Raw genomic sequence first — 16114 nt, 5'->3', positions numbered from 1 at the left:
TTCCAGTTTCTGTTGATATTTAAACACAATTTTTAATGAATAATATAAATAAATAAGGAACCTGTATCTTTGTTAGTATTACAATACCAGAAATCCCATTTAAAAAAAAAGCAGATATCACATCTTCTCCCCATTTACCGGAATGTCTCCTGGAAAATATCTGTTTCCACAAAGCATTCTTCCCCATGTTTGCTAGGCTCATGAAGATCTAAATAGCTCTGTAAAATAGTGCTTAATCCATCTGGATCCCGTTAAGTAATGCCATCTAGTCTCAATCTCAGCAAAGCTTGTTCTATGAATACTAGACAACTGATAAAAGTACATTTATACTTTGTAGATAAAATATACACCATCACATCTCAGAACAAATGATCGTGCTCATCTGACAAGAATTTCTCCTAGGTGGGAATCGAACCCACGACCTCCGGTATACCAGTCAGGTCCACTTACCACTCGACCAACAGGCCAGTCACACACTTGTAGATAATTCCAACAAATTAAGCACAAGATCAAATAAACACCAAAATTAAATTAAATTCGTATGTATCATTTACGTGTGACTATTTAAATAACTGTCATTCAAGCTTTTATCATAATTTCATGATAATGCTCGAATCTTAACATAATGTATTTTAAATTTACCTCTAATAGGCTTAAAGTCAACGATTAACATCACATAAACCTTATTAATGTATTCACTTCACAAATTAAATGGCCGTTTTCATTCTTTTTTTGATAAAATTGCTTGTGTTTTATAAAAATACGCCATTACTTATGGTCAAGCCTACTTGTTTCAATTAAAATAATCTCAGATTAATGTAAACTGGATTCGGAATCGAGTTTTTTTGTCGTTTGACATAGTTTGTGTGTGCAGTTAGACGTTGTAATGCGAGACTGAAGTAATTTTCAAGTATTATTTGTGAAAAACAATTGGTTGTTTGCAAACTGTACCACCATATCATTAATTAAAAGTTGTTGTCAGGGGCTCTGCCCGTTGCAAATCGAAATCATCGCATTGGAATGTAAAATCGGGATAAATATTATCTTATTTGTTAATCCAGGTTATAAACTATCTGTGTACCAAATGTCATCCAAATTCGTCGACTTTTTCGCGTTTATTATATTAGTAGGATGATTTAGTTGATTCTATTTTAAAAGTTCTATAAGGTTATTCTAGGACAGCACGGATAGCTAAGTGGAGGTCAAAACAATAAACCCATGCACTATGCACGCCACGAAACCGCGCCACAGTTTAGATCACCGCGTAGGACAAGCATTTGTGTGATCCACGAATGTTTGTTCCGAATAATATCTTTTTGCATGACTTGAATGTTTTTCAAACTTAAGGATAGCATTAATTGCTGCTGAATATTTCATTAATTAAAAAGTAAGAAGCACTGACCATCCTTTAATTATATGAAATGTAAGACATTTCTTGCATCCTTGAGCCAGAGTACGTCCTCATATGGGACTTCACTTTCAAGGTCAAAATATTTGCATCAACCAAGAACTACACACAACCTCAAACACCAACCAAACAACCAGCTCCGGAATAACATCCGTAAATACAATTCCGGACTCTACATTATCTTTCACATCCGTCAATCAAGCGGCCATTATTAACATACGTCAAACAATAAGAGATCCCATTCACACACGACACCAACAGTTCGGACACGCGATTTTTTGTTGTTTAACAGTAAATAATTATCTCTTGTATTCAATTAGCTCGGTGAGAAAATGACATGGCTATCGGACGGTTCCAACCTATCATTATGGCGCGATGTAGACTATGACTAGATGTGGCAGAGATGAGCGAGATTATGTTGACTTAATTGGAATTAAACTTGTATGTGTTGTGTGAGATATTAAAACGAAAGTTATGATTAGTGTCTTGTGGATTACTTGGTTCATTTTTAATCCTAGACGCAAAAAAATAAGATTTGTAAGTTTGGCGTGACTGTTTGTTTATGGCATTATAGCTCCCGATCGGATTAAGCGATTTCAATTTAGTTTATTTTCTATTATATTATAGGGAATTATGTCAGAGTGTTCTGTGTCATGTTTGATAAAAATCAGTTTAGCCATTTAAAGGTTACGGGGTAAGAGTTTTTAAATTATTAATTGTGTCGTATTTTCTACTTGAGAATATGAATACGATCTTTTGTTATTCTGTTGCCCTGATTTAACTCATAAACTTTCGTGAGTGAAGAACTATTTGATTGATAAAACAATTGAAATCAAAGGAATATCTAAGTCTTCTTCTTACTCTGAACTTTCCACGAAAAGTTTTAGTAGATACCTTGTAGTATTGACGATAAATGAGTACCATGGTCCAATACATTCCGAAGTGCGCTCTCAACAGTCTATACACCTTCCATTATCTCTAATTCGTAGTTCGTAAGCACCTGGCCCGATGCCATTGAACCTGCGCCGGCGTAGTACCGACGACATCGCCAAAAAACTTGATACACATGTAAGTAAGACCAGTTTTTAATTGCGCCGAACATTTTTGATTGAGTTTTCACTAGGAATTCGATTATGGGGGATGTTTAGGTAGTGTTTAAAGACGATGGGTTTGTGGGTCGTGGTGACCTATTTTTTTAATGTGAAATTCTGTTGGGTACTTGTAGGTGTAGGCTTTTGCTTGTTTAGGAGTTTTTGGTCCCAAAAAGGGTAACTGACGCTTTACAATAGGCAAAAATGCACTCTGTGTTTATTTAATTAGAGCATATTAATCATCGAAACCAAGTATGGTACACCATTTTAAAATACTCAAAATAATATACCCGAAATGAAATTCAATTATTTATTCTCCAAATTGGATAATCGACATGGTTTTTACATGTATTTTTTTTCAAGCTAGCTGTAGTCGACATTCCCAACTGGCTGCTCTGAAAAGAAACGTCGAAACAAAGTTTAGACATCACAGAACCAAACTTAGCTAAGCAACTACGTTTTAAAATAGTATTGACAGATGTTACACACCACACAACTTCTCTTCTCTTACTTAACGCACATAAAAAAAGGTAGGTGCGTCTATATGTACAAAAATATAAATTCTGATGACGTAACGCGATACCTAGAGTGAACAGCTGCTCGCAGGTGGCCGAGGTGATAACTTGATTTTGCGAGACCACGCATGCGCAGAAGACACATCATACTTCACTATAGAAGGACCATTTGTTTCGTGGAGAGTTATTTTTAAACTTTCGTGTACATTTGTGATACATAAGGTGGACTTATGCGGCAAGATATTATCTTTCAATCAACCTTTAGGTCAAATGACTGTTAATGTGGTTTAAGGAGGTGGTTCTACCCGAGCGATCCTAGGACCTCGGCAAAGGCTTAGGGACCACATGATTTAGTCGGTCCAAATCCGAATTATCTTGTCTTAGTGCCATCGGTGTATATTAAAAAAGACCCTTTTCATCCCTCATATCTAGCATTAGCTCGTAACGACCCTTAAATAGAGTTTCTGTTACTGTTTTCTCGAACTTACGTTTTGGTTTTACTGTTTTTTCTATTCTTTTTGTTGTTGCTATGCCGAAATGTCCAAATAGGTGTTTATTTCCGTTTATTATAAATCATTACACGTTAGATGTGCCGCGTTATAGACGTAGCGTCTCGACCGGTTTTGGTTCTAACTAAAACTTGGCAAACATTATGACCCGTTGGGTGCCTATTCTAATATCGGATGATGTAGACCTACGCTTGGTGGGTGTGGTCTTAGAGCTAGAATACTGGCCCATACACACTAAATCGTATGTATCTTGTACTATCTCTTCTCTCTCTTATAGTAATATACTATACCTCAACTTTCTCATAACGCCATCTATCCTCAAACTAATCAAAGCATGTATTTTAAGTACTAGACAAATGATAAACATAGTTATGAAATCTAAATACCCAAACAGAAAACAAATGATCGTGCTCATCATACAAACATTTGTCCTGGACGGGAATCGAACTCTCGACCTCCGTTAAAGCAATCAGAGAACCTTACCATTAGATCAATAGGCCAGTCAATAATGATCCCAATGCTAAAACAAGTTGGAAAACTAAAGCGAAAATAAAGAAACGAAATAAAAGCCATTATAATAATAGACAAAAAATATTTGGAAAAGTTATTGGTTTAATTTGCCATTGCTGTTCAATAGAAATATATACCTACTTAAGCAGTTCTTTAAAAAGTATTGTTGCCGATGTGGAAGCAGGATAGCGATAAGCGTTGTTTGATGTGCCATCCCTTTTTCCCATTCACGAACTTTATTAGATAATGGTATAAGCACTAAACTAGAATTTATTCATCTAAAATCATCATAGCGGTCGCTAAATTAAAATACCGTATTTACTACTACTAGTAACATCCACACTTAAAACCCACACAAAGTAGCTGTAGAATAGAAAAGAAAAAAAACGAAGTGTCATGATAATTCTTTTTTTTATCGAATTTTAATGGTTTCTTATGACGTTTTATTGACAATACGTTGTTCCGGAAGAAATTTAAATTTCTCGCATTCCATGGCCCAGTAGGCGGGTCGTACTTAAGAGCTTATTTAATAGTGACTCATGCGCATAAATCGCTTTCTTTTCACATTCGCCGACCCCTGAACGCGCTTTCCGTAACTTTATTATTTTTAGTGAGAAATGACATTCGATGATGCTGTTATAACTGGTTTAGGTTTAACTAAAATTGGGAAATATTTATTTGCTGTCGGTGGGACGCTGAGTTGATTTAGCCTCCAATAGATGAATGCAATCCATCTGATAACTAAAATAAACGCATCCTTAGACAATTTTAAGTAAGCATTGATTTTTTTGCCTTGTGACACGAATCATACCTTTATATTATATATTATACCTATTATCAAAATCATAATCATTTTTTAGGTTCAACAGTATATAAACAAATCCGTTGTTTTTTTTCCATGACAAGACGTAGAAACTCTTTACATAAAACAAACAAGAACTCATTGTTTATACAAAAAAAAAAAAACAAAAGGCTCTCAAATTGAAACCCACCTTGTATACCATTCATAAAAAAATAATCACCATCCTATTAAGAAATTAACACACCCAAATACAACTCGACACACTTTCCGAAGCGTAGGTCTCAAAAGCTCTTAATTTAAACGCGGTAATGACATTGGCAAGAATGCCAAGTAACGACCAAATACTTGGAATGTCTGACGTTGACCCAACCCAAACGAATGTGAATGACATCGGTCCCCGCATATGCTAATATGCATGAGTGTAAAATGAATGAAGCGGTGAAAGTCGACTTCGAGTTTGATTAGGAACTTTTTAGAAAAAGTGAGGACAATTATCGCTTGTGTGAATTCCATTGTTGTACCTTTGAACTTGGAAAAGTATGGTAATAAACCTAGTTTTAAAGGGTTTATGATACACACAGATAGTAGTGTTTAACTGTTAATAAATGTCAGTAGACTGCATTATATCTTAATGGGTTTAATCAATATATATGATTCTTATATTCTAACTTGTTTATACATACTACCCTAAAACCGTACAAACTACTATTAACAATTTCAGAATAACAAAAAAAGATACATAGTTTAAAAATAATTCCTTAATACTTTCCTTTTATAAATAATACTTGTTCTTGCCAAAAATACGATAAATAAATAAATAAATGCGGACAACATCACATACATTGTTCTGAACCCGAAGTAAGTTGCTAAAGCACTTGTGTTATGGAATTCAGAAACAACGAAGGTACCACGAACACCCAGACCCGAGACAATGTAGAATTGTGAATTTTTACATTGACCCGACCGGGGATCGAACCCGGGACCTCAGAGCTAGCGACACCTTGAAACCGGTGCGTACGCCACTCGACCACGGAGGTCGTCATAAAGACCACACACATATCTTCAAGTATTTCAAACTCCAAGAAGAATTATAAGCACTAAACCAAACGACTATATACCTCCCATAATTAATACTTACCTCATGTTAGTCTGTCAGCATTTCCGCATTAACTCCACTGATTAATGTAAAACGATAATAATGAGAAACAAAGTGATCTTTACATGTCTTAGCATAGCCTTTGAACCTCCTTTAAATGAACCAGGCAAGAAAGCCTATTTATAAATGTCATTGGACGTGTGAATATCCTGAGTTTGAAATAAGCCTTTAGATTATATTATGAGCTATAGAGAAATTGTAAAGAACAGTTACAGTTTTAAAGGTCTTAATAAGGACTTAATAGTTTCATTCCAATTCTACCATTACTTGATTAATACGTGATATGTCCCACTGCTGGGCAAAGATTCCCAACGTTTCTTCCACTTGTCTCTGTCAGCATGAACCAGTTCAGAAAGATGAATTTATAGTTTCTTAATTTTATGTCGGATTCAGTAATATTTGACTTACGAAATACTTTTCGCACTCTGTTATTATTATGCTCATTTTGTAGAAAAACAAATAAGCACTACAAATCCTAACTCTATTTTAAAAGTAAGTATTTGAGGTTGACATATACCACCGTCAAGCTGTTATCACTCAAACTTGCAATTTGCGTTAATATTACAGGTATGGAATTAAATTGTAAATTTATCTGAGATTGCTGCGGTGATAAGGTCAGGAAATTATTATAGAAGTGAAAGACACTTGAAACCACAGATTGTGTATCTTCAAGTGTGTTTTGAGGGTTCCGTAATCAAAGAGTAAAAATGAAATGCTATTACTATGGCTCCTCTGTTTGTCCGTTTGTCAGCCTTTGCATCTCGTAATCGTGATAGCTGGAAAGTTGAAATATTCGCAGGTGATGAATTTCTTTTTCTGCTGTAAAAACATTTGATAAATGATTAAATTGAGGTTAAGCATGTAATGTTAAGTTCAATGGTGCCAATTTTTTGTTTTGGTTTTTACCCTTGTTAAAAAACCCTGAAATCTGGAATGAAAAAGTTTACAGTAGCTAGTATCAGAATTGTTTAGAATCTGTAAATCCAAGCCGTAATCATAACGCGTCAGTAAAAGTAACACGTCGTATTTTTTCATCTAATTTGGAGTTGATGATGTTGAACAGAATTGTATAGATTTTCAAACCAATTCATTCAAGGATAGCAAAAATCATCTAACGGCTAGTGAAACTAAAAGAAACGCGTATCTAATGGCACATCTCCTATAATGACAGTCAACGTGAACAGCTGTGGACTGATTGCCTTCCAACACCTGTTAAAGTAATATTCGAGTTGTGGAAAAGAGACAGCACGCTTTATCGTAGAGCAGCATCTCCTTCCCACGTCTGTAATGGTATTACATTGAGACATCGTGGTACGTTCATGATTGCTGTTCGAAACGATACAACTGCGTTCGTCATTACTGTAATAGTGTGCACGCGTACTCTAGTGTTGAGAATTATATAGTAACGATTTAATTAGGCGATTATTTTGTGTCGAAAATTAGGTATCGAGTACTCGATTACATTTATGAACAATAATGATATGATTTGTTTTATTTTGGTTTTACGATGTAACTGGACGATAGATATTTGTTTTACTCGTGTTAGTCTGGTTTTCTGACTGTGATTACGATATTATTAAATGTATTTAGTATTCAGTAAGTACATCTTTTCTTTGCGTTATAGGACTCTTTTTACAAAGATCGACGTAAAACTAGGCAATAAAGGGGGTTTGATTAAATATTTATCTTCAGATTATGTGGTTAGTATTAATATATTTATGTTATGTATAGCGTTTACGTCGATTTAAAAACTATTGAACTTCTAGTAATGTATTTACATTTTATGCGATATTTGAAGTCAGTAGAGTTTAGTGTGTAATAAGGACTAACTGCAACTTAGTGGCATAGAACTGATCTGATGCTGAAGCCGGATGGTAGGCTGAAAACAGCGTCAAGTTGAGATTATTCGTAATGCCTTTTTCCAGTACTCTGATTCCAAAGCAAAAAAGCAATGTAAAAGTTTTTTTTCATGTTTTTTTTTAAACTAAAACTTTTGACAAAAACCGGAGCATATGAATATGTTGCATCGGGTAACATATTCTACAAAAGAGACAATCAGGTTAGGCAAACAGGTATCTTCTTGTCATTAAAGTAACGATGCGCACGCGCCGATCGTCTAATGACGCTCCAACATTAATAGTGACAATTTAATTTGTCAATAACGAAGGCTCTGATATAGTTTCACTTTATAAGATTAATGTGATTTCGATTTGAAAGTATCTATTACTCCAGATACTTCAATCTCGATTTAATTTTTTTGGAAATTGATAGAAATTGATTGAATTGCATTGAGAATAAAATTTAAAACTTGAAAGTATTTCCAATATTTAAACAATTACAAACCCTGTTTTTTTCAACCCCAACGTATCATGTCTGAATTTGTTGACAGCGAAAAACAGAGCTTTTCTAACGAATCCCACACTAAGTAATTTACTTCTTAAAAAAGAAAACATTCAAGTCACATTAATAAGTATAATTCAAATATTAAAATAGGGTATAGCTTCTCCCTACAAAAATACATATTCAATAGTACATTTTTATACAACAGCATCATTTCCAATGACTTCCTACAATTTGTCTCCCATCATTATTCAATACCAATTTTCGTCAGTCGTCATTCAGAACTGTCACCGGGGCCCATCACTAATGATTTTGTGCGTGCCACCGTCGCATGCGCCGCGACTAACAACGTTCAGCATTAGAGAATAATAGAAAAACAAATTGAATTAACGAGAATTTTCTCGTACCGTCGGAAGAAGAAGCGACGAATAGAAGTCAGTGAAAAATGTGATCTTTTTTCAAACAAAACACAATCTGACCTCTTTATGCCTTTTTATGGCGATTGTACCGGGCAACAAAAATTGTAAAAGATAAACTGCAAGTTTAGGAGGCAGTGTTTGTGACGTAACAACAAGCAAATTCTATACAAAGAAGTGACGTCACGCAAAAGTTCCATTCACTGTAACTTGATCAATATACGCTTGAGAGACGAAAGAAAAAATGCGTACCTAAAATTATTACTAAAATAATTGCCCTTAGGACAAAGAAAAACAAATGTCTTCATCCCTATTACGACACTGATGTTTTGGTAGTTCAACAAGTTGCGTAATTAATGACTCCTAGTATATTATATACATCATACGAAACAACAGCCCATATCACTCACCTCAGGCATTTGATAAATTACGTTTGACACCTAATATAGCTAAGCATATACCTGTAAAAGTACAAATTCCTACACGCCATTACAAATATCTAGAGTGACTTTTGTTGTCGACTCTACCACATAGAAATTATGTCGACCGCGACGCTTATTGTTATTATGGTAATTTTATACGTCACGTCAGGTGTTTGTGCTTGACGTTATAAAGGGTGTTTATAACACGTTTCGGTAATTCAGCGGACTACGGAACTATGGAGACGTTTAATTTAGTTACAGATGCGTGTTGGATCGAGATAGTTCATTTAAATCTCTTGAAAATTTATTGTTGTAGCCTATTTATTTAAAAAAACATACTGTGTGAATTATTTTAACTATTTAACATGTAAAAAAGGGCTCCGTTTGTCAAATCACCGACAACTGGCACTGTATTAAGACACGAATTTGATACCCAGGCCAGACGAAAATATATGACGTTTTTCGATTCGGAAATAAACATTTTGAGAGAACGGCTACTATACACACATTTCGAAAGAACGGCTATGAGAATGAACTATAAATTAACCAAAAAAAAATTTATCTTTATAATAGGCACTGAAATTAATTTGCCATGTCTGCTTTTACAACACAGCCTATTGTCGCTTCATCACATTTTATTTTAGATTAAAGTTCTCAACAAAACCTCTGCATGTTGGACCTCTCACCCCATCTACGCCCTTAATAGCAACCGGGTCTCATCTAGCTCATGACGATATACCCTAAAAAAATATATGAAAAATAATTAGTTTGTCTTACATTTCAAACTCCTTAAGATTGATCTAAACTCATTAAAGGCTCTCCCTCAAATGGTAACCTACTTAAAGCATATAATTACGATTCCTATCTCCACAATACGTTCTAGTAATGAGTATACCATGATAAATGTGAAGGATATAATTACGGAACCCTTTCGAATCACTCATAATCATCCTTTCTAAAAATATAAGTACCTTTGAGGTATCCGACCCTATTATCGTAAAGGTTGGTTCGCTACGCTGTATTTTGTTCTAGTTTCACTATTTTCGAGAATAGCTGCCAGCCGTTTAACAAAAAAAAGACAAAAAAAGAAAAACAAAAAAAGTTTGAAGTTAAAGGTTTTATCAAACAAGGCTTAATTCAATGCAAATTAATTGTTAAGAACATTACTAAACACAGCTGACAAGCTTAACAGTTGACGGCATTCTAGAAGAATAATGGAAAATATAAAAATCCGTTTAAGTTTTGAAGATTAGATTCTTTTTTGAGCCTATTTTATTTTTATGTTTTCCATATAAAGACCACATATTTTTTACACGGTAAACCACGCTGAAAGAAATTTTTAAGGTCCATTAATAACTATAAAGATTTTCTACCACCTTTAATCACGTATGTAAGCGCCTTTAGCTCCACTGCATTAGCACCCATCGCAAAGGATGCAACGATTATATCATCTACCTATTATTACTTACGTTCATCGACAGACATCATATTATTTTCTCTAATGCGTTAAATGGTTTTTGATGACTTCCTTCGAGAAACCGTATCGGTAATTAACTGTGATTACAAACGGTAGAACGCGTATGTCTCTAGTAAGTGGTAAATGCTTTGACGTTTTTAAAGTTCCGTATTAGAAAGGGTAAAAACAGAACCTGTTACTAAAGTTCGAAAATGCTGAACAGTTAAAACTGTTGTCTACTTAAAACTGTGTAAATAAACGAAAAGTGGATTGATATAATCTTAAAGATTTTTTTAAGGATTTTTAACTTAGAGCCTTCTGAATTTAGATGAATGGAATTAGGAATTTGGCTCTACAAGAGATTACAAATTGGCTCAACAAACATGTAAAGTATTTGGAAGTTTCTTTTTTCACTTTCAATTCTCCTATTCTAATAAACTTGTCTTCTAAATCACGACGATTGGAAGAAGATTCTAATAACAACTCTTAACTTTCGTTTAATATGGAAATAGCATTCACAAAAACATAAATTACAAGCTATAAAGACAGCGACCAATTAATTACATCAATGACATTTACTGCTAGAGAAATTCATTGAAATATAAATCAGGGTCTGGGGCCTACACCAGAGTCTTAAAGACTTGGATGGTGGGAGCGAGAGAGCGCTCTACATATCGTATAACAGCGTCTCGCTTCCTCAAGTGCAGTTGTCTCACTTAAGAGGTCTGAAACCGCCTGATTTAAATGATGCATTTGCAATAGTGACGTAGAGTCAGATCATCCATCAATATATTGTGTTCAGATTTATTGCCAATATAGTATTTATTATGCAAGCAGTAAAAAACAGTTCCGAATTAGAATTATTTGACTAAAAGACTGACAGTAAATACGGTATATCCTTTAGGGATTCCTATACCTATATATTATTGTTTGCTATCTCTGCAAACAATAATATATAGGTATAGGAATGCGACACTAATTATACAAAGATTGCGCTCTTAAATGACATATTTTCTTCGTGGAAATATCACTTTTACCCCTATTTCTATATAATGTTGGCTTTGAAAGTTATATAGTACCGCTTTGTAGATACTTCGTTATGGTTTATGAATTATATATTAATACTAAGTAAAACGTTAACTTTATTTCAATTTTTAATCTTACCAAATGTTTGATTGATGTCCAATTTTAAACTAAAGAGAAAATAGAACCAACTACAAGTTCATTAAAAACAACTAGACAATGTTTTAGTAATTTTATAGCAGACAACTTGAAACTGTAAGATACTTTAAAAAATTTAAAGTACACGAAAATCTGCATTATACCGTTTCGATCACACTAATATGATTCAGTATCTATCTGTCTCGTTTTTCGAATTTCTTGTCGACGCGTGGGAACGAAATGCGTGTGCGCCGTTTTTCCTGGAACGTACGCTCGCGATTCATCAAACTGTTTTTGTACACAGATTAGCCAATGAGAGGGTAGGCACAGAAGTATAATACGAGTATGTCTCTCTTTTATTTTCTTGATTGATATTTATTACATTGAGTACAAAAATAATACCATGATATGGTTTTAATTACATTGTCAATTAGTGATAATCTTTATTACCTATTGTGTGTGTTCTGTGAAATGTCAACTACTTTAGAACTATTCGTTTTCATAGACCTACATAAGAATGATTTAAAATAAGAATAATAGACAGCATTAGTTATGACTGGTCATTATGTACTTAACGGATATGCCAACCTCCAACTAAAATTATTAGTTTATAATTTTAGTAGTATGTTGTTGTTAGTTGTATGGATTTTTGTCACTCCCTTACGCAAATACCACTGAACGAATTCGGATTCGAGACGAAACTGGTACACATATAATTTAAAACTTGGATTAAGACATAGGATAGTTTCAATCCCGATTTATGTTCCCGCAGAATATTTTTTTATCTTTTCATGTCGAATCTTATCTTACTTACTCTTTGGCATCCCTCACCTTGCGCACACTTGCCAATCATCCAATTTTGGCGTAAACTTGCCGCACAAAAATTATTCTTCGGCCATTTATTATGTTTACACTGCCCTCCTTCGCAGAACCGTCTCGATACTCGTCTACCGCTCCTTGGGAAGTCTACAGGAAATACAAATTTATGTTAAACTCACGTATTGAATGCTAAACGAAAATAAACCTTATGTGAAGGTTTTAAAGTGGTAGAAACATTGTAGGAACTGCTGGTTAAGTTTGTTTCTTGAAAAGGAATATTTGCTTTTTACATAAAGCTTTTAATTGATGCTGATGGAAAATGTTATTGTTTTGTGTTATTGTGAGCATTGATCGTACATTGATTGTTGTTCTACGAACAGGCATTGCTGGAAAAATTAATTACATAATTAATTATTGTTATGAAGAGTGGCAGTTTTTAATTTTCTTTTTATCTTTAAAGCTGTATCAGCATTTCATGGTTTACGGATAATCAATTCTCTCTATTTAATTGCATTTATAATTGGCATAATGTACTTACATGATTTATAGGATAGGTTTAGAGGATTTACCACCATCAGCTCACTGCGGGTTGGCGATTTCAGATTCCAATATTTGGAATCAAGGTTTCCTCACAATGTTTTCTTTTACCATTTTGAAAACGTCACATTGATAATTTTCCTGAGCTGGGATCGAATCTGCACCTCGTGCATATATTTATAAATCCATGCATAGAAACGCATGACTACCACTGATACATAAATGAATCACAAATATAGTGACAAAAAAAATATATTTCTCGACTGTATAATCTAGTTAAAGCAAAACTAAGCCAAGACGTAGTATTCAAACCTTTGAGAGCAACTGTGAAAATATAAGTGGCCATAAAGATACCGTATATAGACATTAACGGTAACTCTAATTAAAATGCCCTACCCATATCTCAGCTTGTTGAAATTCATAATTTCTCCGAATACATTTTTTGGTCACTGATGATCTTAATAACAAGATACTAAAGAGGTCACATTTAATTTATCTACGTCATAATGAGGTACAGTTACAAATATAAACTTTGTCTAATTTCAGAGAAAAAGTGGTAAAAGTACGAACATAAATGATTGTTTGAAAAAGTCATATTCAATCAAAACATACCAAGGCCACCATGACTTAATTAATTAAACAGTTCAACTTTTCACTATGGGCGTACTGACGCTATGGCAAAAAAGAACACACTAATTTTGCAGTATGAAGAATCATTACATCATCAGTCCCTCTAGCCAAGTCCAAGTTCAATATCTCTCGAATGTATGGCAGGTCAAATTCTCGTGACTTATTGAAGGTAAATGTCATCTGTCAGCCATACATTCGAGCGTTTTTTTAATGACTTGGCTAGTGCAAGATACATCATGCCAGTAGATTATCAATAAACTTCATTCATTATTTGTATATTAATACTAGTGTATCTCTTACAGACGAGAGCGAGAGCCGGCGAGCTCTGGCCGATGGACCGACCGGACGGGATGCCAGTCATTCAATCTCTCGAAGTGATGTGCGGGAAAGACCACATGGACGTGCACCTCACCTTCTCACACCCCTTCGAAGGCATTGTCTCGTCGAAAGGTGCGTATTGTGTGCCAGTTATTGTAATACGTTAGAGTAATATGTGGAATATATGGACGTTTGTGCTTATCGTGGAATGCGGACGTCGTTTGGACGTTTACGCATCTGTCTGCGAAGGTGGTATAGGGATGTTACAGGTAGTTTTTCTTGTATATTTTGTTTTGAATTAGTTTTGTACTTATATTTTGGGTACTTTAATATTAGGTGTGTTGCGATATTTAAAATTGGTGTAGGAATAATTGCATCAACGACTAATACTGAAGATCATTTTTACGCAGTGTTTTCTTGGTAAATATGCCATGATTTGTAGCTTACATTGAAAGGTTCTTAGATTTAGGAGATCTGTGAGGGTTCATAATGACTGACCTTTTAGAAACATCCTGAAAGTCCAAACAATAAATAATCTAAGAACTAAGTCAGACCAACTAGATCACAGTCCAAGATCCACAACAGAACGTCTACAAAATCAAAGGAAATGTTAGAAACCGGTGTATTCAGACCGCCACTAATTGTTGCTATAATTGCTGAGGTTTCACTCACAATTATGAATGCTACGTACTTAGTGAATTATTAATAAACCACGCTCCAGTTGTTCGGGTTTAAGTATGTGGTACTGTTACATACTGTACATGGTTTTACTTTAATCTCATTTATATACAATTTAGCTTTGTTATGAATAGTTTTGACTATCCGTTTTGATTAAATTTTGTAGAGTCTGTTTGTGGGTTAATGTGAAGGCTAAATATAGTGTTTTTTGTTTCTGTTGCTATTAAATTTAATTAAAAATTATTTGCGTGTTGAAAATCTCTCTGTGTTTGGCCAGTACTTATTCATGTCTATGTAATGTTGAATGTAAAATCTCTCAAGAGAACATCAATTCTCAAGTACTTAATTAGCAATCATGTTAACCAATAACCTATTCTTCATTAATTTGCATCCATTTGCAAATTAACTACGAATTGAAGCCGTACAGTATTTCGTTGTAAATGAACGGCTCTTCTTGGAAAACAGAATCGTTTCAAGCATTTAGATGTTACGATACAATTAATATAAAATCTTACTTAAATACTAGTACATAGATGAAAACTGAAAATATAATAAAAAAAACATTTTGTGTTTTTTGGCAGCCTTAAAAAACTTCCTTATAAGTAAGTTAATACAAAAGAAGGCAAAATTCAAGAATGATCTTTTGTTTTTAATTGCAAATTTCTATTATAAGTTTAAAAAGCAATGCTTAGTCACCACCCAGACGTGTTGGTGTAGGAATGTTGCTAAGCATGGCTATTTCCGCTGTGCTTCATTTTTACGATCAAACTAACCGTGAACTTATCTAGAATTTTAACTGGAATAGTCTAGATCTCGACGCAGATGTCTGTGACGTACTGACCTATATACGCCATTTGTATGTTGGTGTAGTGGCTGGTGGCTCTGACTGCGATATCGGAGGTTGTGGGTTCGATTCCCACACAGGACAAATATTTTTATGTTGAGCATGATTATTTGTTCTGTGTCTTGGTGTAATTTTTCTATAGTTCGTATGTATTTCGTAGTATTGCTGTATGTTTTATCAGTTGTTTAGTGCTTGTAGTGAAAGTTATTGAATATTATCAAAATGAATATTATTCAGTTTAATGATATAGATAGATTCAACGCAATAGATATTGGTAGATTTTCACATTTTGTAAGATTGTCTCTACTTCTTGTACTTTTTCCGCACTGGCTTAAATTAGTAGTGTGGGAGTGGTATAACAAATATCCTTGTATCGCGGGTGCTTACACAAACATTCACGTCTTATTCGAACCTGCTACACGTCTTGTACAGTATTAGGTGTGATGACCTCGACGCAGTTCTTACTCACGTTAATTTAAAACTGAGTGTTTTACTAAAAGAC

At 34.2% G+C, this 16114-nt stretch overlaps 1 protein-coding gene across 1 annotated transcript in view; it reads left to right on the top strand.

The window, feature by feature from the left end:
• Positions 1-16114, top strand: part of LOC113496597 — an 82400-nt gene that overhangs the window by 50658 nt on the left and 15628 nt on the right. The window contains exon 4 of the mRNA XM_026875869.1: positions 14075-14222. Within this exon, the coding sequence (XP_026731670.1) occupies positions 14075-14222 (148 nt within the window). The remainder of the gene's footprint in view (positions 1-14074; positions 14223-16114) is intronic.

This window comes from Trichoplusia ni, chromosome 8 (assembly GCF_003590095.1).
Source record: "Trichoplusia ni isolate ovarian cell line Hi5 chromosome 8, tn1, whole genome shotgun sequence".
In the NCBI taxonomy this organism is placed as follows: domain Eukaryota; kingdom Metazoa; phylum Arthropoda; class Insecta; order Lepidoptera; family Noctuidae; genus Trichoplusia; species Trichoplusia ni.
Note: the sequence above shows the minus strand (reverse complement) of the source record. Positions and strands in the feature narration are given on the sequence as shown.